This window comes from Macrotis lagotis, chromosome X, assembly GCF_037893015.1.
Source record: "Macrotis lagotis isolate mMagLag1 chromosome X, bilby.v1.9.chrom.fasta, whole genome shotgun sequence".
Classification (NCBI taxonomy): domain Eukaryota; kingdom Metazoa; phylum Chordata; class Mammalia; order Peramelemorphia; family Peramelidae; genus Macrotis; species Macrotis lagotis.
The window spans coordinates 119,051,876-119,075,685 of NC_133666.1; the positions used below are offsets into that span (position 1 = coordinate 119,051,876).

At 33.5% G+C, this 23,810-nt stretch overlaps 1 protein-coding gene across 3 annotated transcripts in view; it reads left to right on the forward strand.

The window, feature by feature from the left end:
• ECPAS (Ecm29 proteasome adaptor and scaffold) overlaps positions 1-23,810 on the forward strand; it is a 190,253-nt gene that overhangs the window by 129,067 nt on the left and 37,376 nt on the right. For all 3 annotated transcript variants that reach the window (XM_074207451.1, XM_074207452.1, XM_074207453.1), the window contains 11 exons: positions 754-877; positions 3,044-3,124; positions 4,939-5,161; positions 6,339-6,430; positions 11,297-11,431; positions 16,174-16,336; positions 17,166-17,338; positions 19,118-19,219; positions 19,933-20,056; positions 22,974-23,119; positions 23,674-23,728. In XM_074207451.1, the coding sequence (XP_074063552.1) occupies positions 754-877; positions 3,044-3,124; positions 4,939-5,161; positions 6,339-6,430; positions 11,297-11,431; positions 16,174-16,336; positions 17,166-17,338; positions 19,118-19,219; positions 19,933-20,056; positions 22,974-23,119; positions 23,674-23,728 (1,418 nt within the window). The remainder of the gene's footprint in view (positions 1-753; positions 878-3,043; positions 3,125-4,938; positions 5,162-6,338; positions 6,431-11,296; positions 11,432-16,173; positions 16,337-17,165; positions 17,339-19,117; positions 19,220-19,932; positions 20,057-22,973; positions 23,120-23,673; positions 23,729-23,810) is intronic.

Here is a 23,810-nt window from a genome sequence, read left to right on the forward strand (position 1 = left end):
AGTTCCAAAGATTTGCTTAAAGCAAATCTCTTGGGTAGAATTCTGGAGGATGAACTGAAATAGCAAGAGATTTGAGGCTCAAAGATCAACTAAGCTGTTGAAATAGTCTAGGTTAGAGTTGATGAAGACCTGAATTAAAACATTAGCTGTAAGAGTAGAGAATTAGATGTGAGAAGTGTTTTGGAGGTAGGAGTAACAAGATTTGGCAACATGTGGGGGAGGGGTAAACAAAAGGGAAGGGAGATTGGAATGGAGAGAGAGATAGATAATGCACATAATATCAGTGTATATGGCTGCATTTCCTAATATTTGTAGACTTTTACTTTCTTTGTTACACATTACATTATTGAGAATGTAAAGATATTTAGTAATCTAAAGTGATTTTATTTTTTGTAGAGGTAGTTAATGAAGTGTAATCAATAGTTTATCTTGTTGAAAATAGAGAATTTATTCCATTCTTTGTGTTTGTATACTCAGTCCATAATTTCACTTGTGTCTGGTGCATAATAAATACTTATTGGATATTTGTTGACTGATTATATATTTGGTTATAGAATAAAGGTAAATAAAAGATAGTAGTTTACCTTCAAGGATCAGAGTAAGTTGCTTGGGCATATAGAATGTTTTAGAAGAACAAGAAAATTAGTTTAAAGAAAGCGTGAGGTCATTGCTGAATTACTCTGTTATTTATTTTAAAATTTTGTATTCTTCTATTTGATAATTGCTTTATCTTTCTAATTTTCTTTTTGAAAGGCGAGAAGAAGTTCATGGAGAAGCACAGCGTGTACTAAGAACTCTTCCGGGTAAAAATGAAAAGGAAGGTACTTCCAAGCAGATGCCTTCTTTCCCAGAAATGGTACATTATATTCAAGAGAAGGTACAGTATCTAACTTAAGATAAATTTATAACTTGGATAAATCCATTATGCAACTTACATATTTCACTTCTTTTTTTCCATATATTTAATTAAAACAATGAATTTTTGAAAAGATTCAATAGAAAATATGCCAAAAATAACTAAGACTGATATTAAATGTAACTACTTAGACTTAACAGAGTTGACATTGTTGCTTGTCCATTATTCTTTTTTTTTAGGTGTTTTTCTTTTTTTTGTAAGGCAAATGGGGTTAAGTGGCTTGCCCAAGGCCGCACAACTAGGTAATTATTAAGTGTCTGAGACCGGATTTGAATCCAGGTACTCCTGACTCCAGGGCCGGTGCTTTATCCATTGTGCCACCTAGCCGCCCCTGCTTGTCCATTATTCTTGAAGAAAACTGACATAATGCATTTGTATTGAATTTGAATGGGGGGGGGGCGTTATGCTAAGTCACCAGCTACATTTTCTCCTCTGGAGCCATTTGGACCCAGTGGCCCAGTATGGATCAGGATGACTGGAGATGGTCCAGGGTGTGAGGCAATTAGGGATAAGTGACACTAGTAAGTTTCTGAGGCCAGATTTGCAATCAGGTCCTCTTGATTCCAGGGCTGGTGCTCTATCTACTGCACCACCTAGCTGCTTTTCCTGAACAGAGTAAGTGCTATTTTAATGATGTGTACATATAGAAAAGTTTGTTTTTCTGTACTACACAATAAAAATTGCTGAACTTCAAAAATGTATTGAAGCAAGTATATTGAAGCAATGACATACCATTCCTACAATGATTTTACTTGTTTTTTTTTGTTTTTAATGTCAAAACTCAAAGACTCTTTCCAACAGCCATATCAGTTTTTTTTATTTATTATTATTATTTTTTAGAATTTTGCAAGGCAAATGGGGTTAAGTGGCTTGCCCAAGGCCACACAGCTAGGTAATTATTAAGTGTCTGAGCCCGGATTTGAACCCAGGTACTCCTGACTCCAGGGCCGGTGCTTTATCCACTGTGCCACCTAGCTGCCCCTGCCATATCTGTTTTAAAAAGAAACATAGAACTGTTTTTGGAAGCAAAAGTATGCTGTCAATTTTTCAGATTTAATGTCTCTGAAAATAGCAGTAGATTGAATCTATTTTTACCCAATTTGTACTCTGTTGAATAATGATAATAATAATAACTAGCATTTCTATAATACTTGTCAGACTATCCTAAATGCTTTACAAAACATTATCTCATTTGATCCTCACAACAACTCTATAACCTCATTTTACAGTTGAAGAAACTGAGGCAAACAGAGGTTAAGTGACTTCTTCAGGGTCACACAACCAGCTTTTATATGAGACTGGATCTGAACTGATATCTCTCTGACTCCAGGCCCCAATACATTATCCACTGTACAGTATTCAACTGTCTCATAAAGCTTAGACCTATCCAGTCAGCCATTGCATTAACTTTATCCTCCAAGTTTTAATGACCAAAAGCATAAGTTCTGTACATTTATATATGATTTCTGGTTTTCCTATAACATAAGATAATACAAGCTATGAGAAGACAGGTAGAACTATATATATCACTTTGCCCCCTTTAAAGGTTCTCATTCATAATAGGTGTTCACTAGATATTTGTTGATTGAATGAATGAATGACATTCGCCCAAACTCCTACTCCTTTATCCCTTGACATATTCTGTTCATATTTACAAGGGATTTGTTTCTATTCCTTGAGGTAGTTGTATGGGGAAGATCTGGACATAGCATAACATTGTTATAACTATGGCATAATTTACAGATTCGATATTATGATATTAAAAGCAACCTTTGGGGCAGCTAGGTGGCGCAGTGGATAAAGCACCGGCCCTGAAGTCAGGAGTACCTGGGTTCAAATCCGGTCTCAAATACTTAATAATTAACCTAGTTGTATGGCCTTGGGCAAGCTACTTAACCCCATTTGCCTTGCAAAAACCTAAAAAAAAAAATTAGCAACCTTCTGAATATTCAACATGTGTTAAACTGAATGCATACTTACTAGAATTCTTTTGAATAGAAATTATGGGGGGAAATTCTTAATTGTTTCCACAGAATTTATTTGTGACTTGGAAATTGCATATGTGTGTCATTTTTAATGATTTTTCTCTCCTACATCCTACTTTTTTGACATAGTCCTTTTCTTTAGGCTTCACATCGAATGAAAACTCCAGCCAAATATATGACAGGAACTGCTGTTCTTCCTTTTAATCCAGCTACATTTGGAGAGGTAGTTTTTCACTTCATTTTGTTTATTGGTTTTCATAAATATTTTAAGCAGACATCTTTGAGTTGGTGATGTTTGTTTATACAGATTTTATCTACTAAACATGCACATGTGCACATCAGTCTGCTGCACTTATTTTTAAGAAGTAAGTTATAGAAATAGACAAGTTTTTTAAAAAGATCATTGATTATTTTTGTTTTTAAAACAGTTTTTTCTGGAAATATCCTCTTCTTGGCTAATTGTACCCTTTCTTGTAACAAAGAAAAATGATTAAGTACAAACACCCAATATATTAAAAGATTGTTTTTCTTTTTCAATATTATTCTCATTTTAGTAATTGTTCTGTTATTTCTCACTTCACTTTGCTCACTGATATATCAATTCATACTATTTAGGATTCTCTGAAATCCTGTCTTTCATCATTGCTTCTGGTGCAGTAATCTTCTATTATATTCATCATACACCACAGTTCAGCCATTATTTTTCATTTGATGTGTACCATTTAGTTTCTTAAGGTCCATTTTTTTTCCCCTTGTAGAATTATATTCAACTTTGCAGGATAATTTATTCTAGATCTAAGCTTTTTTTTTTAAACTTTTGGATATTTTATTTCTAGATTCTTTAAGTGGTTTTACAAATAATATCTCACTTGATTTTCACAACAAATTTAAGAGATGCTATTGAGATAGACAGTTTAAATGACTTACCCAAGGTCACATACCAATTAACTGAGGTCAGATTTGAGTTTGTGTTCCTGATTCCAGACATGGCACTTTTATCCATTCTCCCACCTAACTACCTCCTTAATTAGTAATTTAGGGTATTTTCCATGGTAATTATTTATGGTTTGTAACTTTTCTGAAATTTCTTGTAAGAAATCAGCTTAGAACATAGCTCTTGGTTTTATGTAATTGTATCAATTCCCCAGTATAGCTTGCATTTTTGCACTTTTATCAATGATTTGCTTTACAAAGTTTTCTCCATTCAGTGATTTTCTTACCCTCTCTTCATTGACTTTATTCATGTAAAAAGCTTTTCAGTTTTATGTAATCAGAATGATCTGTTTTGTCTATGTTTATATTAAGCATTCTACCCAGAGCTATAACTGTGAAATGTTCTTATTTAATTTGTTTTTATTCAAATAATGTGGCCCTTTCAATTTCAGTTTAAGTTTACTATGGTTTAGGGGTAAGAGGTTGATTTAAACCTAAGGAAAGTGGTGAGTCTTATCAAAGACAAAAAAGAATTACAACTGTATGTTGTCCATTTATATTCTTAGAGGATAATTTTTTTTTATCCTATAAAACTCTTACAGAAAATTTCTATAACAATCCTTGAGAATATATTCAGTTTTCTTCAATATCAAGAACTTCTTAATTGATAGCTCACTTGTCTTTGTCCCATACCCTAAGTTCATTATTTTCCTGTGTTGTCCTGTGCAACAATTGATAATGTCTTGGAACCTTTTTTGATTGTAGCAGATTTTCTAAACACTCGGTCCCAGATTTCTGCCTAGTTATATTTCATATTTTTTTGGCTCATAAAAGTAATAATTTGTACCTAAATCAACCTGATGCCCAAAATTGATTTTGAATTTTAGCTATTGTTTAAAATTGCATGCCTATTTATTGTGTTTAACAAATTTTGACAGCTTAAAGTATTATTAATTGATGTTTCAGTGATCTTTTTTTTTTTAACATTTCCTTAAGGAAATTAAAGTTTTTATGAAGGAAAATGAAAGAACAAGCAGGAAACCTTATTCTCCCTCTACCTTTTTTTGACTAGCTTATCTAGAGTCTTCTTTTTTCTCTTCTCAGATAGTCCTGTATTTGAGAATGTGTCTTGCTCACAGTGCGGGTGTGGTTCCCACCTCTCAGAGCTTGGCGGATATGCAGGACCATGCCCCAGCAATTGGTCGTTACATAAGAAACCTAATGTCTGGTAACCACATAACATCAACATCTTCCTCCAAGGGTGGGGAAAACAACCCAGTACAGATTTATATTGGCCTTCTTCAGCAGTTGTTAGCAGGTGTTGGAGGTGAGAAACCTTAGTGCTAATGAAAAACAATAAATGACTTATAAAAATAATTTAAATGATTCTCATATTTCACTTTTGAAATTAAAAGGAAACCATATTCAATTAATGCTCACATGTATTGAGATGAACTTTTGTTAATAATCTTAGTTTTTGATCTATAGTTATATTGTCTATCAAAAATTTTCTGTGGCATATCACTTTAAATGGTCAAATGAAGGTTAACTTTGTCCTTCATGGTGATGGAAGTTATTATTGAGTATTAAGGTTTTTAAAACTATTTTTCCAGGGGCAGCTAGGTGGTGCAGTGAATAAAACACCGGCTCTGGAGTCAGGAGTACCTGGTTTCAGATCCGCTCTCAGACACTTAATAATTACCTAGCTGTGTGGCCTTGGGCAAGCCACTTAACCACATTTGCCTTGCAAAAACCTAAAAAAACCAAACAAACTATTTTTCCAAAGAAAGGAAAGGAATTGTTGACCCAAAAGAGGAAATTTAATTTTTTTGTGGGGAGGAGAATCTTCAGCATGTATAAAATAAAATAAATGCAATTACAAAAAACCCCCAAAATATAAAATTCATTGAAATGCAGTTATAAAATTATTTAAAACACAAGTTCATAGACTCCAAAATAAGAAACTCAGTTCCCTTGGTTTCTTAATATTTATTTTAATGATGATGTTGCTGTGATTGATGATGAGGAGGAGGAGGAGGAGGACAGTATAATAAAAGCATTTACAGAGTGCCAGCCACTTCTCAGCACCTTAAAAACAGTGTCTCATTTGATCCTCACAACAACCCTGGGAGATTAGTGATATGTGATTTTCATTTTACAGATCAGGAAACACAGACTAACAGAAATTATGTGACTTGCCCAGGGTCATATAACCAGTAAAGTGTCTGAGTCTGGATTTGAACTCTGGCCTTCTTAATTCCAAGTCTAGCTGTTCCAGCTACAGGGATATTTAGTTTGCCTCCTAGGTCACAAGTTCTAAGTCTTGATTCTTTAAGTGATACATGCCATGCACATTTGAGACATGATAAAACATTCACTTTTAGAGCAAAACATTTTATAATAATCAACTTGAAAGAATTTTGAGCAAATTTAGGGATTATATAAATGAAATGTGTATTTGTCAGTTCTGATCCTTTTTAATATAATTCTGAATTTCTGTTTAGGATTGCCTGTCATGTATTGTCTCTTGGAAGCTGTTTCTGTCTATCCAGAAAAATTGGCAGCCAAATTTGTAGACAAAACAGACTGGATAAAGGTAAATTCAGTGCAGGCATATGTTTGTTTCTGATGATTCTGTACAAAGTGCTAGTTTCACTTATTGAAGTGGTTTTCAAACTTGGCTCATATGACCTTTCTTCCTACTAGGACTCCTGAGTCTTCTTTATGACTACTGTCATAAAAAATATTTTAGATCATCTTGTAATTTTTGCCATCATGAAACATATCCAAGGATCCCTCTGTAAGGTTGATTTTTGTGATCTCCTTGAAAATTTTTTCATGGTCCTTCCAATTCCATGTTTGAAAAATATTCATATAATTCTCTGGATTGTGATGGGCTATATAGTCAAGGACATATTTCTTACAGACCAAAGAATAATGCCCTTGATGTTTGTATAGCATATTCATAAATAATTTTCCTTATAGCCTCTTCATTTTACAAATGAGAGGACATTGTCAGGGAAGTTAAATGATTTGCCGTTTAGCAACTTAGTGTAGAAGTTGACTTGGAGCCAGATCTTTTCATTCTCTGAATCCATTTCTTTTTCCAAGGTAATGGTTTTATTTTGCTCTTTTGGTTGATAGGTTATCAGTAAAGGTAAAATATTCAACCACCATATTAGAAAGTGCTTGAATCTGGCTATTGTGTCCTTCCCTAAAACTCCAGACCACATGTCCCCCTTTCTTTCCACTGATGCATATGTGATTTAGTTTCAAGTTTGTGCATTTAGACTTCAGCAATAAACCATTTTGAGATACAGGTTTCAAGCTTTGAAAGGGCCACAGGAGATACTAGAACTAGGAATGTAGGAGACCTGGAGATAATACTTGAAATATTCATGAGATAGAATATAGAATGAGGAGAGAGAGAAAAAAAATATCTTGAGAAATGCTTTTATAGGAGGTCAAAGGCTTAATGACATGAGGAGCCAGAGAAGAAGACAGAAAAAGGAGAGTTGAAGCAGGAGGTGTACCGCTCCTCTGCCTCTGTGATGCTTTTCTCCTCTGGGGTGGCCAGCCTGCTAGGTGGATCCTTATCACTTCAGTTGGACAGTTTGGAGAGCCTCCTGTGTGGCCTTCCTGCCCCAAGCTCACTTATACACAGCTGCCGATCTAAGGGTTTCTTCTTGTCTAGGAAATACAATTTCCACATATATAGCCTTCCTTCATCCCTGCCTTTTTAAGCTTCTCCCACATGACTCCTCATACTCTCTAGAGTGCAGCTCTGTTTTCTTCTTCTATGTGCAATGCTCTCCTTTCTCACTTCTGTCTCCCAGAATGCATGGTTTCTTTCTGGACTCTATTCAAGGACATCCTTCTTTATGAGGCCTCTAGTATTCTCCCTAGCTGCTCATAGAATGCTTCCTCCTCCAAAGTTACCTGGAATTGCTTTTTATGTGTTTTATATATTTATGCAGATGTTTCCTTCATTAGAATATAAGCTAAGTCCTTAAGGATAGGACCTATTTTTGTCTTTGTATGGCCAACTCCTAGCATTTAGGTGCTCAGCTTTAGCATAATAGGTACTTAATAAATATTTGCTTGATTTGAATGCCTTCTAATTAATCTTCTAGCCTCAACTCACTCCTCAGCTGTCCTCCACAGTTGCTTTAAAAACAAAATTCTACCAGCTTCTGTTGGCTTTAAGATCTTAAACATCCATTCAACTTTGAAAACTTTTCTCAACTTGGCCCCAACCTACCTTTCTCAGCTTGTTTTATATAATATTCCCATTGCTGCCGTGTGTAGTATAGTCAGATTGACCTTCTTGCCATATTCCTCTTACCCACCCTTGCCCAGAGTATATAGTCCCTCCTTTGCCTTTGCCTCTCAGAATCTTTTTTTTTCAAAATTCAGTCCATTTTCCACCTTCTAAATGAAACTTTCCATGCATTCCCATGCTTAAATTACCTCATCTTTAGTGTATGCATACTTATTTGGGTGCTTGTTGTTTTCTCCTGGAGTCATAAATTCCTGAAAACCAGAACTCATTTTATCATTTATCTTTATTGTCATTTCTTTCTTTTTTTAGATTTAAATTTATTTCTTATTCCAGCTATATGCAAAGATAGTTTTCAACATTCATCTTTTTTGTAAGATTTTGAGTTCTACATTTTTCTTCCATCTCCTTTCCCTCCCTTCACAAGCACTCTGATTATACATATACACTTATGTCTGCTTGTCATTTCTTATAGCAGAATAATATTCCATTATAATCATATACTGTATTTACCATATTTAACCATTTCTAATTTTTAACCATCACAAAAAAGAGCTGCTATGAATATTTTTGTACAAATAGGTCCTTTTCCATTTTGGGGATATGCATAGATCCTGCTCTCTTAAAGAAACTTATAATTCAGTGGGTAAGGCAGCACACAAAGGGAGGTGTAAAACAATGAATTGAGATGGGCAGCAAAGGCAATGGCATAGGGGGCATATTTTTGAAGTCCAGAGGGAAGTCAAAAGAGAATCTGAAGAGAAATGAGAGTGGTTGCTAGTCCCTTTGATAAAATCGAGGCTCTAAGAAGAACTTAGCAGAAAGGGAGAAGGGAGATGTAGGTATTGAGGAGAGATATGCCAGAGTGAAAATAATGAATAATGAAATATATTTTCTTCTCTCAGAAGATGAGAACAATGGGTAATAATACTGAAATTTGGGGATTGTAAGGAGGGAAGGGAAGTAGCTTCTATTGGATGGCTTAATAAAGTCATTTTTTTAAATGGTAAGAAAAGATGAATAGACACTTAATATATGGTGCTGTTATTACCCCCATTTTATAGTTAAGGAAAATGAATCAGACAGGTTAAGAGATTTGTAAGTATCTGAGGGAGCTAGATCTAAATCTTAGTTCCCTAAACACTCTATCATATATCTGCCATGTGGTAGTAGGAGAGGAATATAGTTGAGATTTTGAAGTGATAAGAAAATATTTAACATATTCACTAAGGCAGGAGAATAAAATGAGTCAGAGTGAAATTCTCTTTTCTTTTTCCTTTTTTTTTTTTTTACCATTTATGTATTAGGATAGTTTTCAACATTCATTTTTTGTAAAGTTTTCTTCCTCCCACTCTTCTTTCCTCTTACCCTAAGATAGCAAGTAATCTGAAATAGGTTATACATGTACAGTCATGTTACATATGTTTTCATGTTAGTCATGCTATGAAAGAATAATCAGAATAAAAGGGAAAAAACCACAAAAAAGAAAAAACAAATTTAAAAAAGTAAAAATAGTATCCTTTGATCTGTATTCAGACTCCATAATTATTTCTCTGGATGTGGATAGCATTTTCCATCACAAGTCTTTTAGAATTGTCTTTGATCACTGTATTGTTGAGAAGAACTAAGTCTATCATAGTTGATCATCTTGCAGTGTTGCTGGCTGTTACTTTGTACAATGTTTTCCTGGTTCTTTTCACTTTACTCAGCATCAGTTCATGTAAGTGTTCCCAGGTTTTTCTGAAAACTGCCTGCTCTTCATTTCTTAAAAGAACAAAAATATTCCATTACATTCATATACCATAAACTTGTTCAACCATTTGTCCTCTTATTCCAATTCTTTGTCACCTCAGATAGAGCTGCTAGGGATATTTTTGTGCATGTGAATCTTTTTCGCTTTTTTTATGATCTCTGGGATACAGATCTAGTACATACAGACTTTTGCTGGTTCAAAGAGTATACATAGTTTTATAGCTCTTTGGGCATAATTGCAAATTGTTCCCCAGAATAGTTATATTTGTTCACAACTCCATCAGCAGATGGACAAAAACTGCCTGTTCAAATCCTTTGGCCATTTATCGATTGGGTAATGATTTGTAAATACACACACACACACACACACACACACACACACACACACACAAAATGTATGTATATACAAAATATGTATATGCAAAAATATACTAACAGAAACACAAAAATAAATATGGACAGGGGCATAAATGACTCAATTTTCTATGTATTTTTGAAACAAGGTCTTTATCATTTTAAAAGAATAGAAGAAAATAAATTTGAAAGCACTTTTAAAAATTATTTCCCAGCTTTCTGCTTTCCTTCTAATCTTGGTGCATATTTTAATGAGACTTTTATGGAGTTGTACATTGTAAATCTGTAAAAGCATTTAAAAAAAATTTTAAGAGTTCTGTTTCTATTTTAAATTTTTTTTGTTTTGAACTTAACAAAGGTAAACAATATATAGAGATCAGAAAAAAAGTATTGTATATGTAGCTAAACTTCTTTTAATGTATGTTTTTTAAAGAATATATTTGTCATAACAAGAATATAATTTACCTGATTATTTGTGTTCTCTTCTAAATTTCCTTAATTTTTCATCTGTTTTAAAAATGTTTCATTTATACTTTTTTCCTATTTTACTATCTACAGCATCCTCATAACCCTTTGCTTAGACAATATTCATATTTATTGAAAAATATTTGTGACCAGGAAATGATTTTAATTTAAAATAGAAAACTACTTTCAAATTTATTTTGTTCTGTTCTCTTAAATTATATTTTGAGTTTTTTATATATTTGAGTTTTTTAATATTTTCTCAGATTTTTGCTTTATAATTACCTGTTGGAATAATTTTATTTTATTGATTGGTAACTAATGATGCAAAAATTGTTTAGCAACTATCAGATTGTTCTGCAATCTGTTGTTTGGTAGTAATGTTTTACAACTCTTTCACTTGGAAGAAATGGTTGAATGATTATTTTTCCTATAGGCACTAAACAGATCAGAATATTTATCAGTTATCCTTTACCCTATTGTTTTTGATCTTTTTGTTTTCATATTTTAAGTAGAGTTTGTCCAAATTACTACATCAAATAATTTAAACCATAATGTCACAGTGGATATTTCTTACTTGTCTTATCTCGTATTACCTTTTTTATATATTTTCAGAGTCTTATGAATACTAATAAGGAAGAAATGCGGGAATTGGTGGCATTATTTTATTCAGTGGTGGTATCTACAATGTCAGGAAATGAGTTGAAGTCAACTATCCAGCACCTTATGAAGGCTACAAAGGACAATCATGTAAGTAATCAACTTTCTTCACTGTTTATTTAATATGTGGCATTGTAAATTTATGATCATATCACTTACCAAGTAAACTTTGAGAAAGCCATGTATGTACTTAATGTAGTTCATCTGTCTCATATTTTAATGGTTTTTCTGAATGTGTACACATATACACAAAATTTGTATGTGCACTTAAGTAAAATGCATGTTCATAGAATTCATAGAGCTGTAATGAACTGTCAAAGTCATGTAGTACTGCTCTCTTAACTTGACCAAAGTCAAAATTGATAGAACTAGGATTTTGAGTTCAGGTGTCTGACTCCAGAAATCTGTCCTCTCTCTGTAACATCTCTCTATAAAATGTACCAAAAGAACAGAACCAGGAGAACATTGTACACACTAACAGCAACATTATGAGAACATCAACTATAATTGATGCAACTTCTCTCAGCAGTTCCATGATCAAGGACAATCCAGAGAGACCTGGTAAGAAATGCCATCCATATCCAGAGGGGAAAAAATTATGGATTCTGAATACAGAGTAAAGCATACTGTTTTCACATAAAAAAAAAAACCTTTTTCTGTTTTTTCTTTCTTTCTCATGTATTTTCCCCCCTTAGTTCTAGTTCTTCTTTCATAGATTAACTAATATAGAGATATGTTAAATACAATTTTACATGTACAACCTATATCAAATTGTTTGCTGCCATAGGGAGAGATGTGGGAAAGGAGGGGGGGTGAAAAAAATGTGGAATTCAAAAGCTTGAAAAAGGAAGAATTTTTGAAAACTTTTTTCGCATGTAATTGGGAAATGAATGAATGAATGAAGGAATGAGAAAAGAATTGTGCAAAAAGACCTAATATTGAACTGAAGAAGTCTTCAGATAATCCTTATGGCCATTTTTGTTGAAAACATTGCTGATTGTTTTCATAGCTTATAAACTCCAATAGTTAATTATTAACTCCAGCATAAATATAGTTTAGAATTCAAAACTCTAAATAACTCGTCTTTCCAGTCTTCTTAGTTTAATCCCTTCTATACTTGCTATAGTACAGCTTGACTGACCTGCTTGCTATTTATCTTCTAATGTTTCATTTTCTTATGTTGTCCTGTTTATCATTATTATATTTCTCTTGACTTCTGTCTTTTAACTGTAGAATTTCTATACAGCTCTGGTCTTTTTATCAGTAATGCTTGGAAGTCTAATTTATTAGAGGTCCAGTTTTTCTTCCTATGTAGAATTATACTTACTTTTACTGGGTCAAGTTATAATATAAGACTGCATCCTTTGTCTTCATCTTTTATTCTGAGATCTCTGTTCTTTTAAGGGGGTTCCTACTAAATCCCATATGATCCTTACTAGTTCTGTGCTACTTGAATTCCTTGTTTCTCACTGCTTATATTTTTTTCTTTGACCTGGAAGCTCTGGATATTGAATATAATGTTCCTGAGAGTTTTTGAGAAGTTTGCAATTTTTTGGGAAGGTGATTAGTTGAGTCTTTTTGTTTTGATTTTGTTTTCTAGTTCTTAAGAGATTTTCTTTTTCAAGATTTCTTGAAATATTATGTCCAGGCTCTTTTTTGTTTGTGGCATTCAGGTAGTCCAGTGATTCTTAAAATTTTTTCTTTTCCATTTGTTTTCTTGGTCAGTTGTTTTTGCTATGAGATAGTTTAACATTTTCTTACATTTTAAAAAGTTTTTTGACTTTGTTTTAATTTTTCTTACCGGGAGTCATTGGCTTTTATTTAATGTATTTTAATATTCTGGGAGTTTAGTGCTTGGGCAAGTTTTTATACCTCTTATGACAAGCTGCAGCTACTGCTGCTGCTGCTGCTTCTCCTTCTCCTCCTCCTCCTCCTCCTTTCTTTTTTTATTTTGGTTTTTGCAAGGCAGTGGTGTTAAGTGACTTGTCCAAGGTCACATAGGTAATTATTAAGTGTCTGAGGTGGGATTTGAACTCAGGTCTTCCTGACTCCAGGGTCGGTGCTCTATCCACTAGGCCACCTAGCTGCCCCCAAGCTATTTATTCTCTTTTCAGTTCTTCCTTCTATAGTTCTCATTTATTTACTACCTTTTCCCCTTCTTCTAGCACTCATCTCATTTATAAAAACATTTTAACTTTTTTTTTTTTTACTTTTGCTTCTTCTCATCCAGGAATTCCAGTTGAATTTTTACCCATATTATATTTTTCTCAGGGCCTTTGCCTGTAGATGTTTTCAAGTCATTCTCCTCTTCTGGGTTTTTGAATTTTACATTCTTGCAATCATTTTAGATTTTTATGGTGGGATTTTTTTTTCAAACTTCCTTCCTAATTTCTGGTTTTAATTTTTATATTAGATACAGGCTCTACAAATATCTGATGGAAGAGTCAGACTTTGATCTGGGCTGAACTGTTGCTGCTTTCTAAATTCAAGAAGACCTGAATTTAGATTTATTCTTAGACATTTAATACTCAATAGCTATGTGACCTTGGGCAAGTCACAACCCCATTGCCATGCAGCCCCCCCCCCCAAAAAAAAAGTATTGAGTATTGTATTACTATTATCCTAGGCTGTCAAAGACTGGGGACCTACAAGCTCTCATTGTTCCCAAAGTGATCTGATTCAGGGCAAAGTCTGATCACTACCTTCTGATCTCTGCAAGTTCCTGATTTGAGTTGGTGTTTGAACAACAATAGATTGTTGCTGGACTCTGCTAATATCAGTCAGCTGGAAACTTCTGCAAGTTCAGAGCAACAAAACTGTAGTCCTTCCCTTTGGTCTGGCATATTTCTGCCCTTGTTATTCTTCTGTTGGCTTCAGACTGGGATAGAAGCTAGCAGTGAGATTCCGCTGTGCTCCGTGATGGTCTAAACACATGACTCTTGCTTGCTTTTCAGTACATTTCCTGGGGCCTGCTCACACTGTCACCCCCTGTATACAGGTCCCTCCCTTACTCTTACCTATATATCAGTGCCCCAGAATTGAGTTACAGGTGGCAAAGCTGTCATGGGTCTCTAGACTATCTCTTGGGGAGGGGGGTTATGCCAACCAAGGGTGGAAAAATGATTCACTGTGACTTTTTCTTGGCTTTCCCTGTTAAATTTCAATTGGATGATTTTTCATAATCCGTTAGGTAGATGGAGTTGTTTCTACTATTTTGACTCTCCTTCTTCTTTTGCATAGTTAATTGTAATCCTATTAGATTTGTTAAGAATTACTTCTAATAGTTAGATGTAGCTGTTGCTTTACAAAAGTTCTTATACAGTTTTTCTTAAAACAATTGAAAATTTGATGCTTGGCATTCACTTTATTCTTTTTTTGATTAGATTGTCTTTTTGTAGTTTTTGCATAGGGGCCACACATATAGAATAAATGAACTGTTGGCAGTAGGAATTGGAATAGAATGTAAAAGCATGCCAATTTTCAAAAATAAAATCATTTCTATTGACCACACAAGATAGCTTAGCATATTAAATTAGAGATTCTTGGGTATCTGATCAAATAGAGAGGACAATGAGTATTTCAAGCTTTTTTTTCCATAGATCTATGCTAATGATGATGATGATGATGATGATGATGATGATGATGATAGATCTATACTGATTATGATGATGATGATAATGATATCTCACTGTTTTGCCTTGAATTTTATATTTAAGTCACTGATAAGTTTGACTTGACTTGAACTCTCTGAAGGGACCTGTTAATGCTGAAAAAAAATTGTTTTAGTTCATAATTGATTTAATTCTGCATTACTAACTGGCATTTTTGTAGTCTGTCATGTTTTATTATCTCTTTAGTTAATTTGATCTTCCTATAAATTACTCATTTTCTTTAAGTTTAGAAGTTCAGTTTTTTCTATGAAATCAGTGTTCTATTCCTGTAGGGAAATCTGTCATCTCTATCCCACTATTTTTCCTTTAAGAAAGTCTGTTCTATTATCTCTTCAAGAAAATCTGGTTTAGTATCGATATACCAATAACTAACCTTGTAGGTGTATACAAGATAGAAGGGTAGTTTTGCTAGCCCTATTTTATTTATAATATATATTATTATTTTATTTATTTTACTGCTTTTAATTAATATTTAATAGATTATATTATCATTAATACATTTGTATGTATATTAATATAACATTACTAATTTATGTTCATTCATATAATGATATATAATATTATTAAATATATGTATTCACATGTTATTATATATAATACCCTGTATTATTTTTCTCATCTATGATGGTACCTTCTACTATGAATCATCTTCTTTTTGTCTATAAAAATAATCTGTAAACCCCACCTCAGAGACTTCATTATTTGATGAGGAGGCTAACACCCTATTTTTGGTAATTCACACTTTGCTAATAAATTGATCATGCTTGGAACTTGGTGCTTCAATTTACCTTAATTTTAATTGTGACAATACTTTTCCTGCTTTTGTCATACATGGGGATATGTTGGCAAAGGGTCACTATCAGTTGATGTTAGTTAATTCTGTTACAGATCCAGTAGCCTCTTATTGAAGTGATCCAATAATTAATCAAGTTATTTTGGGGCTCTTCATGCTGGAAGAATTTATTTTCTAATTATCTCAATTATTTTTTAATCATATTTTTACTTTAAGTCTGTCTAATTAAAAGCCAGTGAAGTTAAAAATAACTATTGAGAACTTTTTTTCTTAGTCCATTGAACTGAACGGTTGTTATAATGTGTACTGCATAAATTTAAGTTATGAGAAAATATGATAATGACATGCTGTCTGTTTGTCAACTTTAGAGCCCAGAAATACAACATGGATCCTTGCTTGCTTTGGGATTCACAGTAGGACGTTATTTGGCTAAAAAGAAGACCAAAGTGACAGAACTGCAAGACACAGGGACTAATACTGCATTTTTGCCAGAACAAGAACAACTCATTCAGAGTACAACTGAAACAATAGGTAATTGACAATTTTTTATGCTGATTTAACTACATTTTTATTGTTAATGTTAAATCTTTTAAAATGATAGCTTGATTTTATTTTGTGGTATGACACTTTAAAAAAGTACATTTGTTTTCTCAGAAAACTGCCTTGAAGCAACAAAAAATTTTTAAATTTATTTTTATTAAAGATGAGTTTTACAATTTTTACCCCCAATCTTGCTCCCCCCCCTACTGAAAGCACTCTGTCAGTCTTTACTTTGTTTCCATATTGTACCTTGATCCAAATTGGGTGTGATAAGAGAGAAATCATATCCTTAAAGAAGAGAAGTCTAAGAGGTAACAAGATCAGATAATAAGATATCTGGGTTTTTTTTCTAAATTAAAAGGAACAGTCCTTGCACTTTGTTCAAACTCCACAGCTCCTTATCTGGATACAGATGGCACTCTCCTTTGCGACAGCCCAAAATTGGAAGCAACAAAATTTTTATTTAAATTAAAATGTCTTTCTATATAAAAGTAACCCTATTTTTAGGAGCTATAAAAGTATTATATTGTTATGTTATATTATAAAGGGACTCTGTACTTTTAATATACATGGCTATTTACATAATTTTTCACACTGTGATATTCACATGAAAGATTTTGTTGTCTGGAACAATGAAACTTTAAAAAATCATTGTACTTCATCCCTTGATAATCTACAGGTTTTAACAATGTGAAACACATACACATCCATTTAAAGCGGTAGCCAAACTTTTGGTACATTTTTAAAAGATACTATATTGAAACATCAAAAGAGGTCAATATAGAATATTCTTTTTATATTCTTTTATATGTGTTTACAGGTTCATTTTTGGACAGCACTTCTCCTCTCCTGGCAATTGCTGCTTGTACAGCCCTGGGTGAAATTGGTAGAAATGGCCCTCTTCCCATTCCTAATGAGGGTTCTGGCTTTACCAAACTTCATCTTATAGAAAGTTTACTCAACAGGATACCTTCTAGCAAAGAAACAAACAAGGCAAGAGCAATTAAAAAACATTCCAGTTCAAATTTACGATTTTTATTCCTTATCTACTAAATGCATGTGTAATTTGGAAAGACTTTGCCAAAAAATAATAAATTGGGCCTGGAGTTAAAAAGAGTAGGAGTTTAGGCTGAAATATTTTGTGAATTTGCAAAGTAATTTTCCCTGAAGCAAAGGTGCTAACATTAATACCAGCCTTTTTCCAGTGTTAATATATGGTTATAAGTCATAGAACTCTACAATTTCTGAAGAATTGAAATTTATTGAATCTTTGGGGTGGCTCAGTGGTGCAGCGAATAGAGCACCAGCCCTGGAGTCAGGCGTACCTGAGTTCAGATCCAGCCTCAGACACTTAATAATTACCTAGCTGTGTGGCCTTGGGCAAGCCACTTAACCCCATTGCCTTGCAAGAAAAAAAAAAACAAAAAACAAAACCTAAAATAAAAAAGAAATTTATTGGATCTTGTCGGAGGTATCTGATGAAGAAGGCAGCCTCTTCTCAGGGTGTGAGCAAGTCATTTCTGCATTTGTTTCCTTGTGATGTTAGGAAAGGGAAGGCTCTAGTTAATGAGGTAGAAAATGCCCCTACTTGTTCCAGTCCTTTAAAGTGAATTTATGGGAAAACATAAACAAGACTGGCAAAAGATTGACCAGGCTTGGGTGGCCTGTAATTAATGTCTTTGGAGAGATCCCTGATTGTCATTTCAGTTTCTTATTTAAACTGAACAATTTGGTTAATTTGATCATTAAAGCCTCCTTTAGCTCCAACTTTGTACTGATATGCATTATGCAAAGAGGGAGTGAGAAATGAATTTTAGTAACTGATATTTTCTATGAACAACTACTTTTACAAACCTTATTCCTGTTACTAATTTGGGCAAAGCAAGTGTAAATAAAATGCCTGTTAGAACTTCAAACCTAGATTTCTGCAAAGATTTAAAAATCACAACTTAAAATTTTGTTTCTTTGTTAGATTAGGTCAATTACCTTCTGGAGACAAATTAGTTATTTTAAGAAGTGTCTGTCTCAGTTAACTCTTAAGAGCTCTTTCAGAGATGTAGTGCAATAAAAAAAGTTCTGAAGAACTATTTGATTTTAATCTGTATTATAAAAATAAAAGCCTATGTAAAGATAAAAATATAATTATGAACTAAAATAGGAATCAATAAGGTGATAATAAGAGATATAACTTCTTAATGGTCTTTCAGTTGCTTAGACTGTTAAACATAATGGATACTACCATATTATAATTAACTATTAGAAGAACAGTTACATAATAATGGAATATTCTTAATTGTTTTTTGAACTTAATTGAGAATTTCAATGAAATAAGAAACTCCTACCAATATAGTCCTCACTCACTTTGTTGTGGACTTCCTTCACATTGTGCACCCAGCTTTTAGTTTTAGAGAATTGATGGAGCTCTAGACAGTTTTTCTCAGAATCACACAGCTAATTTGTGTCAGGGGCAGGACTTTAAAACCAATTCTTCCTAGTACTGAGGTTGGTTCACAATCCATTATACCATTTATACTCTAAACATTAAATTAGAATATTGAAATCAAAAAAATTTTAATTCATCAAACGTAAAGGGTTCATTCTTTTCCTCTTTTTCTTTAATATATAACTAATTTTACATCTTAAGTTTTAGTAATAGTAGTTTAACCAGTAGCTCAAGTTTAGTGAAATTGGGTACTTGGGGATGAACTAACGCAAATATTTAAGAATAAAACTATACATGCTTTTTTAAAAGAAGAACTTTTCTCCTTTTAGATGAAGGAACGAGCAATTCAAACTCTAGGATATTTTCCAGTTGGGGATGGAAATTTTCCCCACCAGAAGCTCATTTTGCAAGGCCTCATGGATTCTGTTGAGGTAAATTTCAACTACTATTTATACACTATATATTGAAAAATACTGATTAATCTCCTGAATTTTTAAAGACATTGAGTGTAATTTGTGTTTATTAAGTGGTTTTTGGTAAAAAAAAAAAATAACTTGAGCTTACATAATTGTACTGTCAACTTTTACTTCAAATAATTGAAGTAATCATTTTGACAATCATGTAACCAGTATAGCAGGAGATGATCTTTCTAAGTGATTAACTCTTGGAATGCAATTTTGTTAAGATTTTTCCAGGAAGGATTAAAATTAGTCTCTAGTATCTCTCTGCCTTTGACTTTCTCCATCTTTACTCTAATTAACATGAGAAAATGTGTTGAAGGAATCAGGAATTATATAATTGTTGATGTGATTGGATTCATGAACTTAGCTTGCAACTCTTTATATATTGGGTTCTGAGAAGAAATTTTTACTTCAGTTTTTTTCTTGACTTTAAAAATGTATGCATGCCAAAAAGGATTTAGAAACAATCAGGGGAAAAGTGATATTTGTTCATAAAAACAGAGGAAACTAACTTAGGGAATGGGTGAAAATCAAATATATTGATAAATAAGGCATAAACATCTTTAGGGATGCTATCTATAGGAATAGGGATCTATAGGGATCCCTATTTAACAACTTCTTCATTTGGAGAAATACTCTTTTCATCTCCGGTATCTGTCATGTTTTATTTCATCCTTCCTTAGGCAAAGCAAATAGAACTTCAGTTTACTGTTGGTGAAGCCATTACCAGTGCTGCTATTGGCACAAGTTCTGTAGCAGCCCGTGATGCCTGGCTTGTCACCGAAGAAGAGTATGCACCACTTGCTGGTGAGCCTTTCTCAAAAGCTGTTACTGATTGTCTAGCATAGGTTTTTTTTTTTTTCCTCTGTTCACTTTGAAAGTCCACTTAGCATATGGATGCCAGGTTTCCATGTAAGAGGAATCGTAAGGGCCTGGAGGAGTGTATGAAAACCATTGACACACTGAAACTACAGGCACACTGAAAAGACTTGATTTCAAGTTGAAAACAAATTTTTGTCAATCTCTAGTACTGAGAAGTGAAATGACAGAATTAACAAAAATTTGAACCCAAGTATTATTCAAATTTAGCCAACTTTACCTTTAGATTTCCAAATATCTTCTGTGCATTTTGGGGGTTTTCTCACCAATCCAAAAAAGCTTTCATATCCAAAGCTTTCCTGTGTTATAAAATAAGTCCCAACTTTAGAGTTCACCTGTTTTGTATGTCTGTTTCTAAAGGAGGAAATCAGGTAAATAACCAGTGGAAAGTCCTAGAATTGGAAGCTTTGGGAAATCCTCTGGGAAGTTTGCCTGGCAACTTTTGGGTTTCCAACTCCTTATAGTGTTGCTGATCTATTAAGTATGGTGAACTAAAAGGACACCAGCTATGAGGCTAGTTAATAGGTTGCTTATCCATTGGGTATGGGAACTAACCTTATGGCTGTGCAAAAACAAAGGAAGGTACAGAAGTCCAGAGAATGCAGTTTCAGTCCCAGATTGCATGCCTGTCTCTGCTTCATCAGCAAAACATCTCTAAGAAAACAAATGTGGTGAAGATTCAGAAATTCTGTAAACCAAACTATAGAAAGGAAACACAATGGAAAAACCTGCCTTCTGCAGAAACCATTGGGGGAAAAAAAGCAAGCAGGTGAATTGTAATGAAATAGTGTTTTCCAGCATTTACTGTATGCTATGTCATGTCCCTTGCCAATGATCTGTGTAAAATGTGAAGAGGTGAGATGAAATTTAGTGTCCATATTATCTTCCCAACATTACAAAAAATAAAACTGTCTGACACTAATTAAGGGCCACACTATATCTTCCTTTCACTTTTCTGGATTTAATGGTATGAAAAGACCTTGCACAGTGATGAAAGAAGAACTTGGGGAATGTTATAATAAATTTAATTAATTAACACAATGTAAATAAAATGCAGACCTAGACTAAGATTCTGGCAGGCTGTAAAGTACAGTGCAGATAAGCATGTTTTTTCTTCTTTTTATTATGAGAATAAAACTTTTTTAAGAGATATAATAGTTTTAAAACCTGGGTAAAAGGTAAAAAGAAAAGAGGGCATAGTTTGGAGAAGTATTTTAGATGAAGAAGTATTAAGATTTATTAGAGTTTGTGTAAACAAGTGAAATAAGGAAACTGAAGAGATTTCAGTTGATTAGAAAAATCAAGTTATTGGTTCTGGTGGATTTGGAATATTCCTAATTATAATGTAGAAAATGACTCTTTCCCTCTCTGTCATCCCCCCCCACACACACACACACTTTAATTTGAAGTATCATCAGTACACAGAGAAATATTATAAATTTGATAACAGTTATAAAGTGAAAACAGGTAATACGTATGCCTATGTGACCTAGACATCAGTTCACTTGCCAAACCTTCAGTTTTCTAATATATAAAGTGTGGGGTTTGGTCTAGATGGTCTCCAAGATTCTTTTTCAGGTCTGTACTTAAAATTCTTATCTCTTCTATAGCTTCTTCAGTGGCAGACATACTTGAAGCAGTTAACTATAAGAAAGTGTGAGTGAGCTGAGCTGGAGGAAGTTTCTTATGTATAGAGAACAAAGCTGACCTAGAAGCCAAAATTAGAGTACTAATCAGAATAGGAAGAAAAAAATGGTCAATTTTGTGAGAGTAGTGATGTCCCTTCTTCACACTCTTTAAAAAAAGTGCTTTATATATAAATGCCCATTTTACATCTGCCACTTAGGAGAGGGAAGGAATCAAATGTTTCTTTTCAGAGTATCTGTTTCCAGGTATCTTCTACATAGTATATTCTTGGCAGATAACTGAATTTCCCCTGGAAGTAATATGGTTTCCTCTTCTATCCTACATAGAAGAATGGAGTAAATTCTTTTCTCCATGTAAACCAAAGGTATTCCTATACTTTAAAAGAGTTTCTCATAATCATTTCAGGAATTGATGATCTAGTATTTTCAAAGGCAATAAATAACCTTAATCATTTAATAAATCAATAAGGAATATTCAACCTTTGAGTTAATGGATTTAAGTGAATGTGCAAGTAGTTCTGAAAAAGAAGACCAGAGATACATTATCATTAGCAGAGGTGGGAGTGAGTCAGAGCCCCAAAAAAGGTCTAAAATGAAGGGAAGCTTTGTTAATTATAGAACAGAAATTCTAGAGGGTAAAGTGGACTAAGATGCATTCAGATATGGGATGGGAAGGAAGTTGGACTTGGGGGGGTGGGAATGAGAGGGATAAGAGAGCAGTCAGCATGGGTTAAAGAATATGGTTTGCTTTTTTACTTGTGTGGATTTCGTTTCACAGTTATTGGGAATGGGTAAGGGTATGGGAATTTGCTAATTGACCGAAGTTTTGACTCTAAGACTTCTTTGTGATGGTATTGAGCTCACTCCAGAAGAGCCCAGTGACAGACTTTTTATCTCTCATTTGAGCATCAGTCTAGCAGAATGGGAAAGTCCAGCACCATAGGACTGGTCCCATGTGGTGAATTATTTTTAGTCATTGTTATACTTGAGAAGTTAAGAGGTACTGTAAATTGACTTGATGTAAAGAGAGTATGTTCCCACGACAGTAACTTCACAGACCATTCTAAGGATCAGTGTTTATGGGGAATGCTATCTTTGATATCATTTTTTTCAGGTGTAATAGAGAATAACTAAAACACTTAAAGCAGTTTTTCTATTTTTCTTTTTAATCCCATCTCTACAATGTTCACATTCTATAGAAGCCAAAGTGAATGATGTAGTTCCATGGGTGTTGGACATAATTTTAAATAAGCACATTATCAGCCCTGTCCCCCATGTGAGGCAGGCTGCCTGCATCTGGCTCCTTTCTCTAGTGAAGAAGCTGAGTACCCATAAAGAAATCAAGGTAAGTAACACTATGTATCAGCATGAGATAGAAATGTGAGCAAATTTATTGAAGCCCAAATGTGATATTTCTAATTTATAGATTTATATAAATGGGTCATAGTGTTTTATTTTTAAAATAAAATTGGACAATAAGATAGAGGCCATCAATCAATCACACTAGATTATATCAGAAAATAAATTTGAAATAGGAAAGGAAAGGTCTTGGTATTTTGATTGACTTATAAAATTTTGAAGGTATAGTTACATTAGAAGAGGATCTTGAGGAAGAACAATTAGGCAGAAATAGGGATAATTAGTTTTAAAGAAAAAATAGAGAGCAAGAAATGCAGGACAGACGACTGTCAAGAGAAACACTTTACCTAAGTAGTGTCTTCCCCCTACAATTTTGCATGTCAGTTTAATTTAAGTTTGCTTCAAGTATGTAAGCAGTCCAGATCAGATAGTTCTAAGATATTTGGCATTGACCTAAATTAGCCCCAATCTGAGAGTTAGGAGTAATATTTGAGTGCAGGGTTATGTGTCAGAAAGATAAAGTCCACTTTTTTTTTTCAGTCTCATCTCAAAGAGATTCAAAGTGCATTTGTTTCAGTTCTGTCAGATAATGATGGTAAGTAGTTGGTAAATATAGACTTTCATTCTTTCTTATTAAAGAATTATTTTTTAATTCATGTTTTTCCCAAATTCAGGAA